This window comes from Tachypleus tridentatus, chromosome 2, assembly GCF_004210375.1.
Source record: "Tachypleus tridentatus isolate NWPU-2018 chromosome 2, ASM421037v1, whole genome shotgun sequence".
Lineage (NCBI taxonomy): Eukaryota > Metazoa > Arthropoda > Merostomata > Xiphosura > Limulidae > Tachypleus > Tachypleus tridentatus.
This window is the reverse complement of record NC_134826.1, coordinates 131,747,154-131,761,099: the sequence shown is the minus strand read 5'-3', so window position 1 is coordinate 131,761,099 and position 13,946 is coordinate 131,747,154. Positions and strand designations below refer to the sequence as shown.

Genomic DNA, 13,946 nt, shown 5'->3' with positions numbered 1-13,946 from the left:
TATAGACATAAATTTTGAGAACAGTTTTGAGATTTCAAAGGGGTTAATTTCCCTCTTGAAAGAGTCAAAAGGCTATTGTGAAGTCTTTCAAACGTTATGGTTGAACGTGTGTTTTAATAAGACAACTATTTATAGTGTACATATCTATTGTTACTTAGCGGAATTTTAAAAATTATCTGGTGAAAATAATTCAAACTTCAGTCCGTTTAAATAATACCAGATTAGTCTATTCTTTCTTTCACGTTTTTACAAACGCTTTCATTCTACAAAGTTATAGGCTACATTCGCTCATGACACTATAATTAATAACACATTACTAGTTTTTGTCAAAGATTAGTTAAGTGCTTGAGCTAAACTGCAGTAAAAATTGAAGAGTTGTAGCAGAGTTTTTCCCTACACATCAAGTCTTCAATTATAAGAACATTTGGCGGAAGGGGCTTAGACTAAAAAAGATCTAGTAGTAGGTAAAGGAGAGGAAGAGAACATGACCATTTGGTCATAACTCAGTAAAAGAGGAAAAGAGACTTTTTAAAAGAGTAGCATTGCTAATTTTGTTGTATTTAGATTGAGTACAATATATGAAATTTATCAGTGATGAAATTGGTGTACTGATTTGTGTTATTTCTTTTGGGTTTTATGATGTACACATATTTTTCAAGCATTTGTATCATTTTTTTACACGAATTCTCAAATAAATCCGAATGAATTTTATTATATTAATATTATAAATCTCCTTAATTATTTCTGTTCACTTCAGTTAAAAACGTTGAATACTTGGAGGTACAGATATATAAATAACATTCTGCTCCAGCTCAGTCCCTTATAAAAGTCCTTTTGCGTCACCTTTTGTTTTTTAGCAACGATATTTGAGATGTATATTTTTTCTGTGATACATAATAAACACCAAGAAAAAGAACGAATTTTTCTTAAAACTTCTCTGGGCTGAAATCCAATGCATCATTTATATCATAGATGAGATACATGTATTTTGTGAACAATTTTTTGCATTAATTTCTTAGTCAAACACAGTGATGTCGAGAAAACCCACTTGTAGAGCAAAATATACATATATGCAAAAACGGCTCGTTTGGGTTCAGAAAATTTTTTACGTGGAGGAGCGAACAACGTCAGGTTCACAAAGAAAGGAAGAGGAAACTGACCGGAAGCTAACCACATGTTTGAAAGGGGTTGTGTAACTGAATGTCTCAATGTAGAGGGCATGCTTAGATGTTTGAATATATAATTTTATTTATTATATTATTTTTATATAGGTATAAAGGTGTTCCTTTGTATTGGTTTATTTTGGGCTTGAATTGTTGTATAAGTAAGGCTTCTTTAATTTTGCGTTTGAATCTGGTTTCCATTTTTCTACTTGTTTCTCCAATATAGAAGTCGTGGCAGTTATCACATTGTATTTTATAAATAATGTTGGTATGGTGTTTGTCAGTGTGGTTTTTACATAGTATAGACCTCAGTTTTGTGCCTGGTTTTTGAATAAATTTGATATTAACTGGAATGTCATATTTTGTTACTAGTTTTTGCCAAATGTTGGTTATATTTCTGCTGATGTCGGGAATATATGGTATGCAGCAGTATATGGTTTCGTGATTTTTTGATTCGTGAGATATATTTACTTTTGTTGATTGATTTTGCTTTCTGTCCAGGTGTGTGCGTATAATGTTTTCTACGGTTTGTGGAGGAAACTTATTGATGTTGATGAAGTATTGTTTTATTTTGTCTAATTCATCGTTAATTTTATCTGGTGAGCATAGTTTTATGGCTGTGTTTATTTGGTTTCTTAGTATGTTGAGTTTTTGTTTTGTTTCATGTGCTGAGTTCCAAGGAATGTATAGTCCAGTATGGGTGATTTTGTGATTTTTCGGTGGATTTCTGTTTTAAATTGTAATTTGTAATTCTTGTAATTTTGAGGTGAAGAAATGATATTTAATTGCTTTCTTCCTGTTCACATGTGAAGTTAATGTTGGGATGTATAGAGTTAATGTGATTGAAAAAATTATGTATGTGTTCTGTAAATGTGAATCCCGCAACCGTGTCATCTACATATCTGTACCAGTATAGTGGTGGATGTAATGCTGTGCTAATTGCTTGTGTTTCAACTTGTGTCACAAAAATATTGGCTGGAACTGGTGATATTGGGTTGCCCATACTGAGGCCATTTGTTTGTATACAGTTGTGGTTGTTGAACATGAAGTTTGTCTTCATTGTGGTCAATTCTATGAGGGTTGCTGATTGGTTGCTGGGAATGTCTATAGATGGGTTAGGGTCTCGGATATAGAGTTCCAAGGCTATCTTGCAGGCTTCAGCGGTTGGAACTTCTGTAAAGAGGGATATAACATCGAAACTGGCCATTAAGGCTTTATGATTAAGTTGATTAAGATTAGACTTGAAATTAAAAGTCTTTCATGAATGAGCTGGCTGATGTTACGTATTTGGAGAATGCCCATGCTATGTATTTACCAAGATTGTAATTAAACGATTAATATGTGACATTATTGGTCGTAATGAACAATCTGGTTTATGAGGTTTGGGGATGCCGTATATTTGTGGTGTGCGTGAGTCGGTTTTGCGTAGGTAGGAATAAAGTGTTCGTGAAATTGTGTTGGCTTTTTTTTCATTTTTAGTAGTATTTTGTTTAGTTGCGTTTCGTGTGTCTTTGTTAGATTTGTGTGTATTGGTTTAAATTTGTTAGTGTCTGATAGGATATTCTTCATATATATTAGACAAACACAGATCATATTTAGATCACATTTACATGAAAACATTTATTAAAATCAAAAACAAAATTATCCAGACTTCTGATTTATATGAAAAACAGTTGTAAATTGTGAAATGGGATCGCTTTACCGTCGCAAGTTCGATTGGCGGGCTTTGAAAGTTCAGTAATTAGGAATTGTGGCTGCTTGTGCAGAGCGAAAATCACATGACTTTCATTCTGATATTATATATATATATATGTGTGTGTCTACAAACTTACTTGTTCCGCTTCACAGCTGTGACGAAAGAAAACAAAAAACTGATTTATTCATTCTTCCAACTAGAAGCGACGTACACTCTTGAAACAACTCTCTGCGTAACTCCATTTATGTCTTCGCAGAATTTGAATTTATAATCTATCCTCGGAGGTTTTTATTTTTACTTTCGCGCAATGCTACACGAGGGCTATTTGCGTTAGCCGTCCCTAATTTAGCAGTGTAAGAGTAAAGGGAAAGCAGTTAATCATCACCACACACCGCCAACTCTTGGGCCACTCTTTTACCGACAAATAGTGGGACTGACCGTAACATTATAACGCCATCACGGCTGAAAGGGCAAGCATGTTTGGTGCTACGGCGATTCGAACCCGCAGATTACGATTCGAACGCCTTAACTTACCTTGCCATCCTCGGAGGTACTGGAATAGTAATAACTAACAAATTAGAACATTATTATTTATTAAACACTTTACTTCTGTGTTGTTATTTGCATTTTTTCTCAATATAATTTATTGTGTTAATTTTAAGTTCAGCCATTTATGTAACTTTATGTACGTTTCCCATTTCTCCAACTCAAGAATCGAATATATCAGGATTACGTTATTTTATGTTACATTATTTTAATACATTTATTAATAATATAGTTATTTCTTTTTTTCTGTAATATAATGATTGAGAATAATACTTGCTTTAATAATTTACTTATGTTTTTCTGTGAGATACTGCACTGAAGTATATCTAATATCAGTAATAAATGTTACAAAACCACGTATATTTTGCGGTTTACCAAATAAAACGTATAACAAAGAAGGGGTGTAGTTTGTTATCGTAATAGACTAGTGCTTTTAGGTACGAAGGAACTGGGCTATCTACGCCGTTATCGTAATAAGTCTACTTTCTAATTACGCTCCTATAACATATTGACAATGATATACATTATTTTTCTTTTCAATTTTCTTCAACGTTAAACTTACATTGTCATTCAAAATTTATGGTGCATACTAGAGGGATTTTAGACATTTTGATAAAAGTTAAGAAAAACAACCTTTACACTTCAGATAAATATAAAATAATATATTTTTATATTTTTATTTCTTTTTGAAGTATAACTGTAAACACCGTGAGAGGGCTGTAGGAAGAAGTGATAGTTTAATTTAAAATTAAATGAGTAAATAACTGGAAAGAAATAAAATGTTGAGTGTTTGAAGATAAAACGGTCGACTTTATAAAATGATATGGGTATACCATTATATTAAAGGGAAATGTTTGTGTGTTTAAGGTAATTACCTTATCAGCATATGGCTGATTCTAATTTATAAATCGAAATGTTATCTAGTCAGACCAACTTAACATAAGCCTAGTTAGTGTAGTGTTACGAATATTGACCTTGAAGAAGTCGCTGAGGCGAAATGTTGGTTTAAATAAAAATATATTATTTTATATTTATCTGACGTGTAGAGGTTGTTTTTCATTACGTTTATCAAAATGTGTAAATTCCTCTAGTATGCACTACAAATTTTGAATGACAATGCGAGTTTAACATTGAAGATAATTGAAAAGAAAAAAAAATTGTCAGTATGTTACGGGGGCGTAATTAGATTGGAAATCTAAAACAGTTATTTAAATGTAAAGTGACTTTCGACGAAATTAGGAGTGCTGCTTTTACTATGAGAAATACGTGAGTGATAAAACTATACTATGGAGTTTAATTAAGCCCATACATCCCTTTGAAATTTTAAGTAAAAGGGTTGTATTTTAGTTGTATGTGATTGAAATTACTGTTATTTGTATTATAATTATGTTTATAATAGCATATTTATAACTGAATTGAGATGGAATTTAATTTTAGGTAAGAGGAAAAATTTAAAATTAATTATTCTGCAGTGTTGTAAATATGTTTATTCATAGAAATAAACCAAATAGCCAATGAAACAAATTTGTAATTTCATGATCTTGGAGCACATTCACGTGTTTGTACAAAAATTTAAGTTGTCTGCATACTTTAATTCTCTAAAATCTTAAAATTAAACCAAGTAAGAAAACATTTTTTTTTTGAGATACTTAAACTGCCAAATCAGTTACAGACTCATTAGTAAAATTTATAATCTTCCTTAACTGATAGATAATTCTGGACCAAAACATAATTTATAAAGTACAGTGTGAATGCAAATATGTATTTAGATCAGACAGTGTGAATTAAAATGACATTTGAATAAAAAACAAAAATTGTACTTTATGATGTTTAGCAGTCATGGTAATAGCTACAACTGTTTCATCAAATAAGGTGAGATCAAAATATGTTTTTTGAGTAATCACTAGAAACTTACATGTCAATATGTGTTATTGGAATAAGTTTTTTTAAATATAGTTTACATACTATTACCATCCATTTCCATGCTGGCTGATGATAAACCAAACAAATATGACTGAAACATAGCAAAACATTTGTTTCTGTGATAATAAGTAATCTTGGTTTTTAAGTGGTATTAAATTTATTAATAAAATATAAGCCACATGATTTTTTTTTATCTGGATCTTAGATAAATTAGTGGTGATTTGCTTTAGATAATTAATATATTAGGGAGTTGTTTTGGATAGTCTTCCAATGGGGAATCAAAATATTAAAAATTCCACATTGAATAATACAAATAATATATTTTTAAGACTTGTTATTGAATGAAAAAACTTTTTCAGTTATTATATTGAACTGGAAAGTTTCTTGTGATAATATCTATATAAGGTAAGCAAAAATAAACTTTCTCTTAAAATTCTCCTAGTTATTTTTTTTACTGTAGTGAGTAAATAAGATGGTAGCAAATATAGCCAGTTTATTTCCAGCTTTGATACAAACAGCAGTGTTCACTATTGTAGTAAATATGGTAAACATTATTTATAAGTGTCAAAACATCCTGTAAAGCAGTCCTGATATCTACAAGGTAACCTCTTTTAAATGTTACTGATGCAGTGCTTTTGTAGTTTGTTGCTATGGCCATAAACAGGCAGAAATATTTGTGGCCTACATGACATCAGGTTTTAGTGTTGTGACCATGGGGTGAGATAATTAGAAAGGGGGTAATTGTTAGGGGCAATACAGTAGACGACTTTCAACTGAATGTATCATGATTTTATTTATCACTTAAATTTTAACATATGTCTTAATTTCTTAATTTGAAAACAAAACAAATGTCAAATATGCAGTGTAATGTGGTATATCTTCTTGTCTTATTACCTAGATTATGCTATGTAACAAAATTTTTACTTTTTCTTGTTCCTGGCCAGGAAGTGTTATTTCTCAATTGATTATGCCTAAAGTAAATGGAAAAGACTTATTTTTTTTTTAAACTTTACTTTTGTGACCTGGGAGTATTTAACGAAAGCATGATGGGAGACTATATTTTGGGGCTGATATGTGAAAGTGATTTACGTTACAGTCGCAAATCTGGAAAAATTACTCACTTCTAAACATTTTTGTATAACTTTAGTATAAATACATGTAAATCTTGATTCATATGTTGTTTTATTCACACCTTATGTGCAAATTTGCCTGTTTTTACTTAGAAAATAGGTTAACTTCTAAATTTCATTGTTCAGGTCACAAAAGCAAAGTTTGAAGGGAATAATGGCCATTTTCTGCACTATTATAACAATTAAGGAATAACACATACTATCCAGGAACAAAATTTGTGTTACATAGTGCTATATTTATTATCTTTATAATGGTTAATGAATTAGAAACTAAAACTTAAGGCATTTACAAGGTAGTATACAAAATCAGAACTTTGCATCATCTTACAAATCCATGAGTGTAGCCCTTTACTGTACTTCATTCTTTTGAAACCTTTTATTTACTCATACTTCTTAAGTATGTGTTTATAACCAACAGTGAGATTATATTGAGATATGTCATTTACCTCTACTCACAATATTACCTATTCTTTTTTTGGTGCTGTTCTATGAACGTTTGCTCTGTGAATGCCACAAGCTTTTTGTTACCCCTAATTGAAGTTACAAAATTCTGACATGTCTCATGCATTAACTTTTTACTAGTAAAAGTATGACATACATGATGTATGTAACTTCCTCTGCACTGCTCTACTGAACTATCACTACTTGTTTGGCAGTGCTTGGGTTCAGCCATGCTCTTTTGTTTGCTTCTTGTTCATATTTATTTCCTCACAAGGTTGTTGTTTTGTAAATTAAATTGCTTTCATTCAGCCTGTTTCTTCTATCAGTATCAGTTAATTATAGTCGCCTTACTTCTGCACTTGAATTAGGTAAACCTTTCTTTGCTTAGAATTCCAAAGTTAATGTTACCACTTTTGGTGGTCATACCAGTGACCAGTGTTTATTCTCAGGCCTTTAATGGAAATGACCCAACAGTGGATTTATACTCTGAGAGATCTAATGTTACATGAGGCAGCCTTTGTCCCCAGACATTACCTGGGCCCTTCTGGTGTATACTGATCCTGTGCAGGGTGAAGACGACTTCAGTCATATTTCTCCACCTCCATATTTTACCCTTCTTTCCTTTTTCCAAACCAGTGAATCTAGTAGGCCTGATGTGGTCTTTAAAATTTTTTTGAATCAGGTTTGTGATGTTTTATCCAATTACCCTCTTTCTTAGGCACCTTCTCCTTCCTTATTACATGAAAAATTTTCACAATCCTTTTTTGGTTTTTCCCATTTCATTTAATACTTGAGTTCATGCTGATCACTTTGCCTGATAATTAAGTGATGGGATAAGCATACTGACTCTACCATTTCCTTCAGATCAGTTCAGACTTTCCTACCATCATGCTGACTTTATAGACCAACAGTTGTTAGGTTCCTTATTGCCTACTTCAGGGGCAGTTCCCGAATCATGTGTCAATCTTACTTGTACTTAATATTGTCATTTGCATCTTATACTGAAAATATATTTCTAAAAGGCTCTTACCTCATCTCCACTCTTTTCCAGTGCTGCCACCTTCTGCCAAGCTTCAAAATGATAGTTTGGAAGAGGATTGTAGAGGGAATCACATGCATCATGTCATGCTCCTGTTGGTGAGGAGGTGATGCATGATGATTTGCATCAAAGACATTGGAATCTTCCAATACTAACAGATGAAGGCTGAACAAGTTTGTGTATAGAGGGCAGCACTGGACAAGAATAGCCAATCTTGTGAGTAAATACATTTTCAGTATAGGAAAATTATAACTTTCAAACTATATAAATCTGACAGTTATTTGTAATTGACTTAAAGAAGAAACTTGTATATTATTGTACATTTTATAGACTGTTAAGTAAGTCAGTACTCTGAACAGAAATGATTTTTTTTAACCCACACATATTAATTTACCTGACTTTCTAAAAAAGCTATGGATGTATACCAGTATAGTAATTTGATAATTTTTTTGTTTAAATGCCTATTTTGAAATCTACAATAATTAATTTGTCTTACCTCCTCACTTAAAAAAATAAATGAGGCTTACAGGAGGGCTTAGCAAGTACCATACTATAATACAAATCAACTTATTAGTGTAAGCAATGTTCCCTTTAATTTTTTAAAATTTATGTGAGGAATGAATTTTGTCATGCTCTCCAATGTCAAAGCAGTGTGCACTACCAGTTTATTTTTTAGGGGTGGGGAATATTTTTTTAGACTATCAACCCTATTAATTAAGTAAGCCACTATGCATTACTACCAGTTCATTATTTCATCTTTAGGCCTTTTGACTGCTGGAGTCAGTAAAGCTGTCGGTGTGTCGAGACTCCTTACCATTACCAAGTATCTTTGCAGCTGGAAAAACAACTAAAAATTGAGTATTTACAAATATAGTAGTAATAATTATGTATATATCTTCATAAGGATTTGTGCACATTGTACACCAACACCACTAAGTTCTGATCACGTCTGAAGAAGATAACTAACATTGAAATATCAACCAAGCTCATATAATTTGCCCAGACTTTGTATGGAGCCATATTCTAAACATTTTCTTGCAATTTTGTTATCTTTGACAATTTTACTGTAATCTTTTTAGTATAAGCAGACAAATTATTCTTAACTCTTAAAAAAACTGTAGAAACATTTTGCACAAGCTTATTTGTTACTGATGGTGGTGTACTTTTGGTATCATGTAAACAGTTTAATAGCAGTAGCAGTGACTTGTTGCTCTGTAATTGTAAATATACTATTTTAGCCATTAACATAAAATAAAATACAAAATAAATGTGAAAAGGTTAGAAGTAGAAACTCTGAAAGGAAGTAATTTAATAAACATATTTAATTAAGTGTTGATTTTCTGACTATGGTAGACTTTTAATGTTTAGTAAAAGCTTAAAACATTTTGCAAGGGTGCATAATACATGTTAAACATTACAGTATGGGGACAAATGGTTACTTGATCACTGTAATCCACTTAGTCAGTAGTAAGAGTTAAGATTAAAAGTACAAACACAAATGATTCTAGGCATGAAGTAATTGTTGATTATATGATATTAATTAAGGAGCATGTGAGAGGTTTCAGATTTTTATTTTCAGGTTTTGTTGTTTTTCTTAATGTAATTTAAAATTAAAGAAGTGAAAGCTTCATTAACTGAACATATTTTTTATTTTTATTTTGTAAATATTAATTGTAGCTTTTGTTATACAGGAGGTGTATAGTCTAGAAAAAGTGAAAACACTAGCCATGTCTATCTGCTGTGGAAAAGAGGTGAGTTCATTAATATTACATGAGAATATATTACCTGACAGTAGCATAAACTCTACATCAGTGGTTCTCAAATGGTTAAGGCTTGCATACCACTTTTTGTTTAATTTAAGATTACCACCCCACACTAAATATTTTTAAAAAATGATAAAAACCTAGTAACAAAAATTCATGTTTTTTAACAATTGCTTATTAATATGAAGGATGTGATTGTTTTTCCTGGCACAGTTAAATAATATGTGGTACTGTTTTTATAACTTGTTATAGAAGAAAATACTAGTGAGTACACAAATTGAGAGAATCTATAAGTGAGGAGGGTGGTATGTTTGTGTGTGTGGAAAGCTGCGATAGGGCTTATTATAATTTCTATGAGGAGGGTGGTATGTTTGTGTGGAAAGCTGCGATAGGGCTTATTATAATTTTTATGATTTTTTTTAATATTAATTTTGTTGCGTACCAACAGTGGTACATTATTTTTTGTCTTATTTTCTAGATAGTTTAATTATAATAGAAAAAATAAGCTCAAATCATGCTAATGTTACATAACATGTTAGAGACAAACATTAAGTGATCTGTTTGAAGGTTTATTGACATATACACATAAACAATGTGCAGTAAATTTTAGTTTTTAAATGTTTATCATTTTTTTTGTGTGTGTCTATATATATATAGTAGTTTTTTACATTGATTGAATGTTGCTTTAAATACCAGATGTTTTCAATAGTGAATCTTGCGTACTTGAGAAAGATCTAAGAAGTCATTGAAATCTTGATTGCTGTAAAAGCTGTAAATTAAAAAAAATAAACAAGTGTGGTAATGTAATTAGCTGAGCTATATACACTACTATGTTTCCAAGCCATTTACACTCACGTATACTCCACATAAAATGTGTGCAGTTTGCACATGATAGAAAATTTACTCACTAAAACCTCATTATTAACCAATCGCAAAAACTTTTCCTAATGTTTCCAGCCCCTTTTGGTGGACTGTGCCAGCATTTCTTTTGTAGAAAGTACAATCTTTTTTTCACTAAAAAATTTATCATAAGTTATTTTTGTGGGAGTTCGAATTTTCAAGATTGTAGTTAAGGAATATACTGATGATTTTGGTTGCAAATCAGAGTCAGCACTGTGTGTAGTGTGGACATGGATAAGTGTACAAAAAACGGTGATGCTGTTTTGAGTAAGGGTCTTTTCTAGGGTGCCAGTTGTTCATGGAATAACATAGTAGTTTAAGTTGGTTGTCCAAGGAAGTTTTTGGTCACCTCAGATGGCTGTTGAAGTTGAGCCCTGTAACTGAAGTTTAAATATGAACTTTCTTGATCTGTGTAACTAAGACCAGAAAGTGTATAAACTGACTCTAAGATATATTTCAATAAGTAATAATGCTATTTAAATGAGAGTATACTAGTACTTTGTTGTGATAATGTAAATCCCCCCTCTCATTTATTATGTAATTTCATAACATATTTTTAAATCTCTTACTCTCACGAGATTTATGTAATCCGTCTGTGTGAATGATATCCATCAATGTCAGTGTGAAATATGTCATCTTGCTTGGACAAGAAGTCTTAACAAATATCCTGTTGTCTTTTTATACATTAAGTTAGTTCTTTTGTTTTGTTTACGCTATTAAATTAGATTTCAAACATCTCACAGTGTGATTACCTTAAGGATTAATGTGATCTGTCTGTGTATGTGATGGCTTATCAGTGCAGCCAGTTTGTACTTTTTTTGTGGTTAATGTTTGATCCATAGACTTTTCCAAGAAGGCACAAATAACCATCACCAGATAACAGGGTGATGTGCTTTTGCTTCTTTGTTTCATTCCCACATTTAAAATGGTTAATCTGATTATGTATAATTTGTATCTGCTTTCGACATAATTTGGTTTAGTATTTGTGTCATATTTTAGGTTGTCAATTTTCAGAAATTTTATTTGAAACATTGTTTATAAGAAAAACATTAAAGAAAGATTTCATTTTCTCTTAGCTTTTTTTTGTAACTAAAATGGTGTAAATGTACTTGTTATTTTTTCAATAAAACTAATTGTTGTACCTTTGTTTTAATAAAGGCATACTCATTTTCTTGTTCATACAAGCTCTTGCATACAAAGAAATTATATGAAAAAATGAATAAAACTAGATTTTTTATATCATTGATAAATAAAATTCATTTCATACATTTAATGAAATCAAACTACTTTTATTCACATCAGTTATATATATTTAAGTTTTATCTTTACCTGTTGAAATGGTTATGTAGCTGCAGAAATGACATAAAACACTAATGAACAGTGAAAGTGTTAACCAGTAGAAATACAACTTGCTGGCCCGGCATGGCCGAGCGTGTTAAGGCATGCGACTCGTAATCTGAGGGTCGCAGGTTCGCATCCCCGTCATACCAAACATGCTCGCCCTTTCAGCCGTGGGGGCATTATAATGTGATGGTCAATCCCACTATTTGTTGGTAAAAGAGTAGCCCAAAAGTTGGCAATGGGTGGTGATGACTAGCTGCCTTCCCTCTAGTCTTACACTACTAAATTAGGGACGGCTAGCACGGATAGCCCTCGAGTAGCTTTGTGCGAAATTCAAAAACAAACAATACAACTTGCACTCATATCCTAGGCCTACACTGACATATCAGATTTTTCTGTAATATAGTTTGTTTTCAATAATTTGGGAATTCTTGTATATTGTTTGAGTAATAATAAAGTTACTAATACATATATACAAAAAAAACTTTTCTGTTATCTTAATAACACGTAGTTACAGAACTAAATGTATCATACTCTTAAGAGTAAATATCCTTAATTTGTTTGGTTATATAAGAATATGCTAGTAGTAGGTTTAAAACGTGTAACATAACACAAAAAGATCATCATGATTAAAAATGTAGTTTGTTTCTAATTTTTGTATATTTTGTATTAGAATTCATTGTTTTCCACTGCTTGTTTTTTGGAAATTATACTTTGACTTATCTATGTATTACTTACTTTACAGTGACATAATGTTTTCTGTACAATCTTGTTTAGCTATTGGATCTATTTTATTTGAAGGCAAAAATTTGTTAGTTATTTTCTAACCTGTTTGCTGTGATATCATAGTGGCCCTTCAACAAATATTTCTTGTTGAAATTATACTGTGAAGAAAGTATAATTCATGTGAGAAACAAAACCTTGGTATTTGTAAGGAATGTCTGAGTCTGGGTAAATATACACCTGTAACTTTGGGATGGCCAGAAGAATGTGTAAGGGCTGTGGTTACAAACAGTGCTATTTACAATTGCACAGCAATTAAAGTTCAAACACTTCATTTTTCTTTGCAAATTATTCTGAATCAGTTTTGTAAAGTTACAAAATATTAATTTCTAGACATTTTTGAGCAAAACATTGTTGAAATAGCTGAAATTTGTGTTTTTAATGAAACTGTGAAATTTTATATGTAAACATGTCCTTGGTGCCCTCTTGACCCCAAAAGCTACCAGTTGGCTTTTAAAGGACTATCTCAAATATAAAATATAATATTTTATTATGTTTTTTGCTAATGTGTTCTCAGGAATAGTTTGAGGTTAGATTTCTTTAGCAAGAGTCACTTCTTAATAAATTTTCCTTATAGTAGTTAAACACATGTCATATTGATGAAAAGTTTGTTCTTTTGTATTCCTGAAAACACTGCTAGCACTTTTACATACACATGAATATGAAGTGTTATTGTTATCTGTTTTTTCACAGAGTAAAAAGTCCAGAGGCTGTACAGATGTTATTTTTCTCGTGATTTTTGTCATATTTTGGGTTATATTGGTAAGTGACTAATACTTATTTATCATGTCAAAATTACTTACTTGTTAATATTCCGTTATTGAAAGGTTATTACTTTAAAAGGTGTAGGTGAAATTGTGAGTTAATCTGTTTCAATTATTTCATTTTGAATCTTGTTACATAATTTTAATTAAAAGTGTTGTAGATTATCATTTTTAATGAGCATTATTCATGTATGCTAATCAAAGTAATTTCATGGGATATAATTCAGTTTATGCAGAACAAACATGCATTTGGCTTTTATGCATATCAAGAAATATTAATAGTGGTATTTGTATAGATGAGATGTATAATTGACATTTTTGTCACCAACTAATGAATTTCTGTCCTACTAATTAAAATTGACTTAAAAGGACCTTAATGCATATTTGTGTAGAGTTTTGTAAAAATATAAGTTATTGAAATTAAAATACAAAACATTTTTATTATTGTTTTTGAAGT

The 13,946-nt window shown here is 31.0% G+C and overlaps 1 protein-coding gene across 7 annotated transcripts in view; it reads left to right on the top strand.

The window, feature by feature from the left end:
• Positions 1–4,070: 4,070 nt before the first annotated feature.
• Positions 4,071–13,946, top strand: part of Ctl1 (choline transporter-like protein 1) — a 54,395-nt gene continuing 44,519 nt past the window's right edge. The window contains exons 1-5 of one of the 7 annotated variants that reach the window (XM_076491049.1): positions 4,071–4,272; positions 7,951–8,154; positions 8,701–8,792; positions 9,630–9,689; positions 13,419–13,487. In XM_076491049.1, the coding sequence (XP_076347164.1) occupies positions 9,666–9,689; positions 13,419–13,487 (93 nt within the window). In that variant the 5' untranslated portion in view covers positions 4,071–4,272; positions 7,951–8,154; positions 8,701–8,792; positions 9,630–9,665. Of the gene's footprint in view, positions 4,672–7,950; positions 8,155–8,700; positions 8,793–9,629; positions 9,690–13,418; positions 13,488–13,946 lie in introns of all 7 variants that reach the window. The other 6 variants (XM_076491050.1, XR_013025481.1, XM_076491048.1 and 3 more) reach the window with 6 other exon arrangements.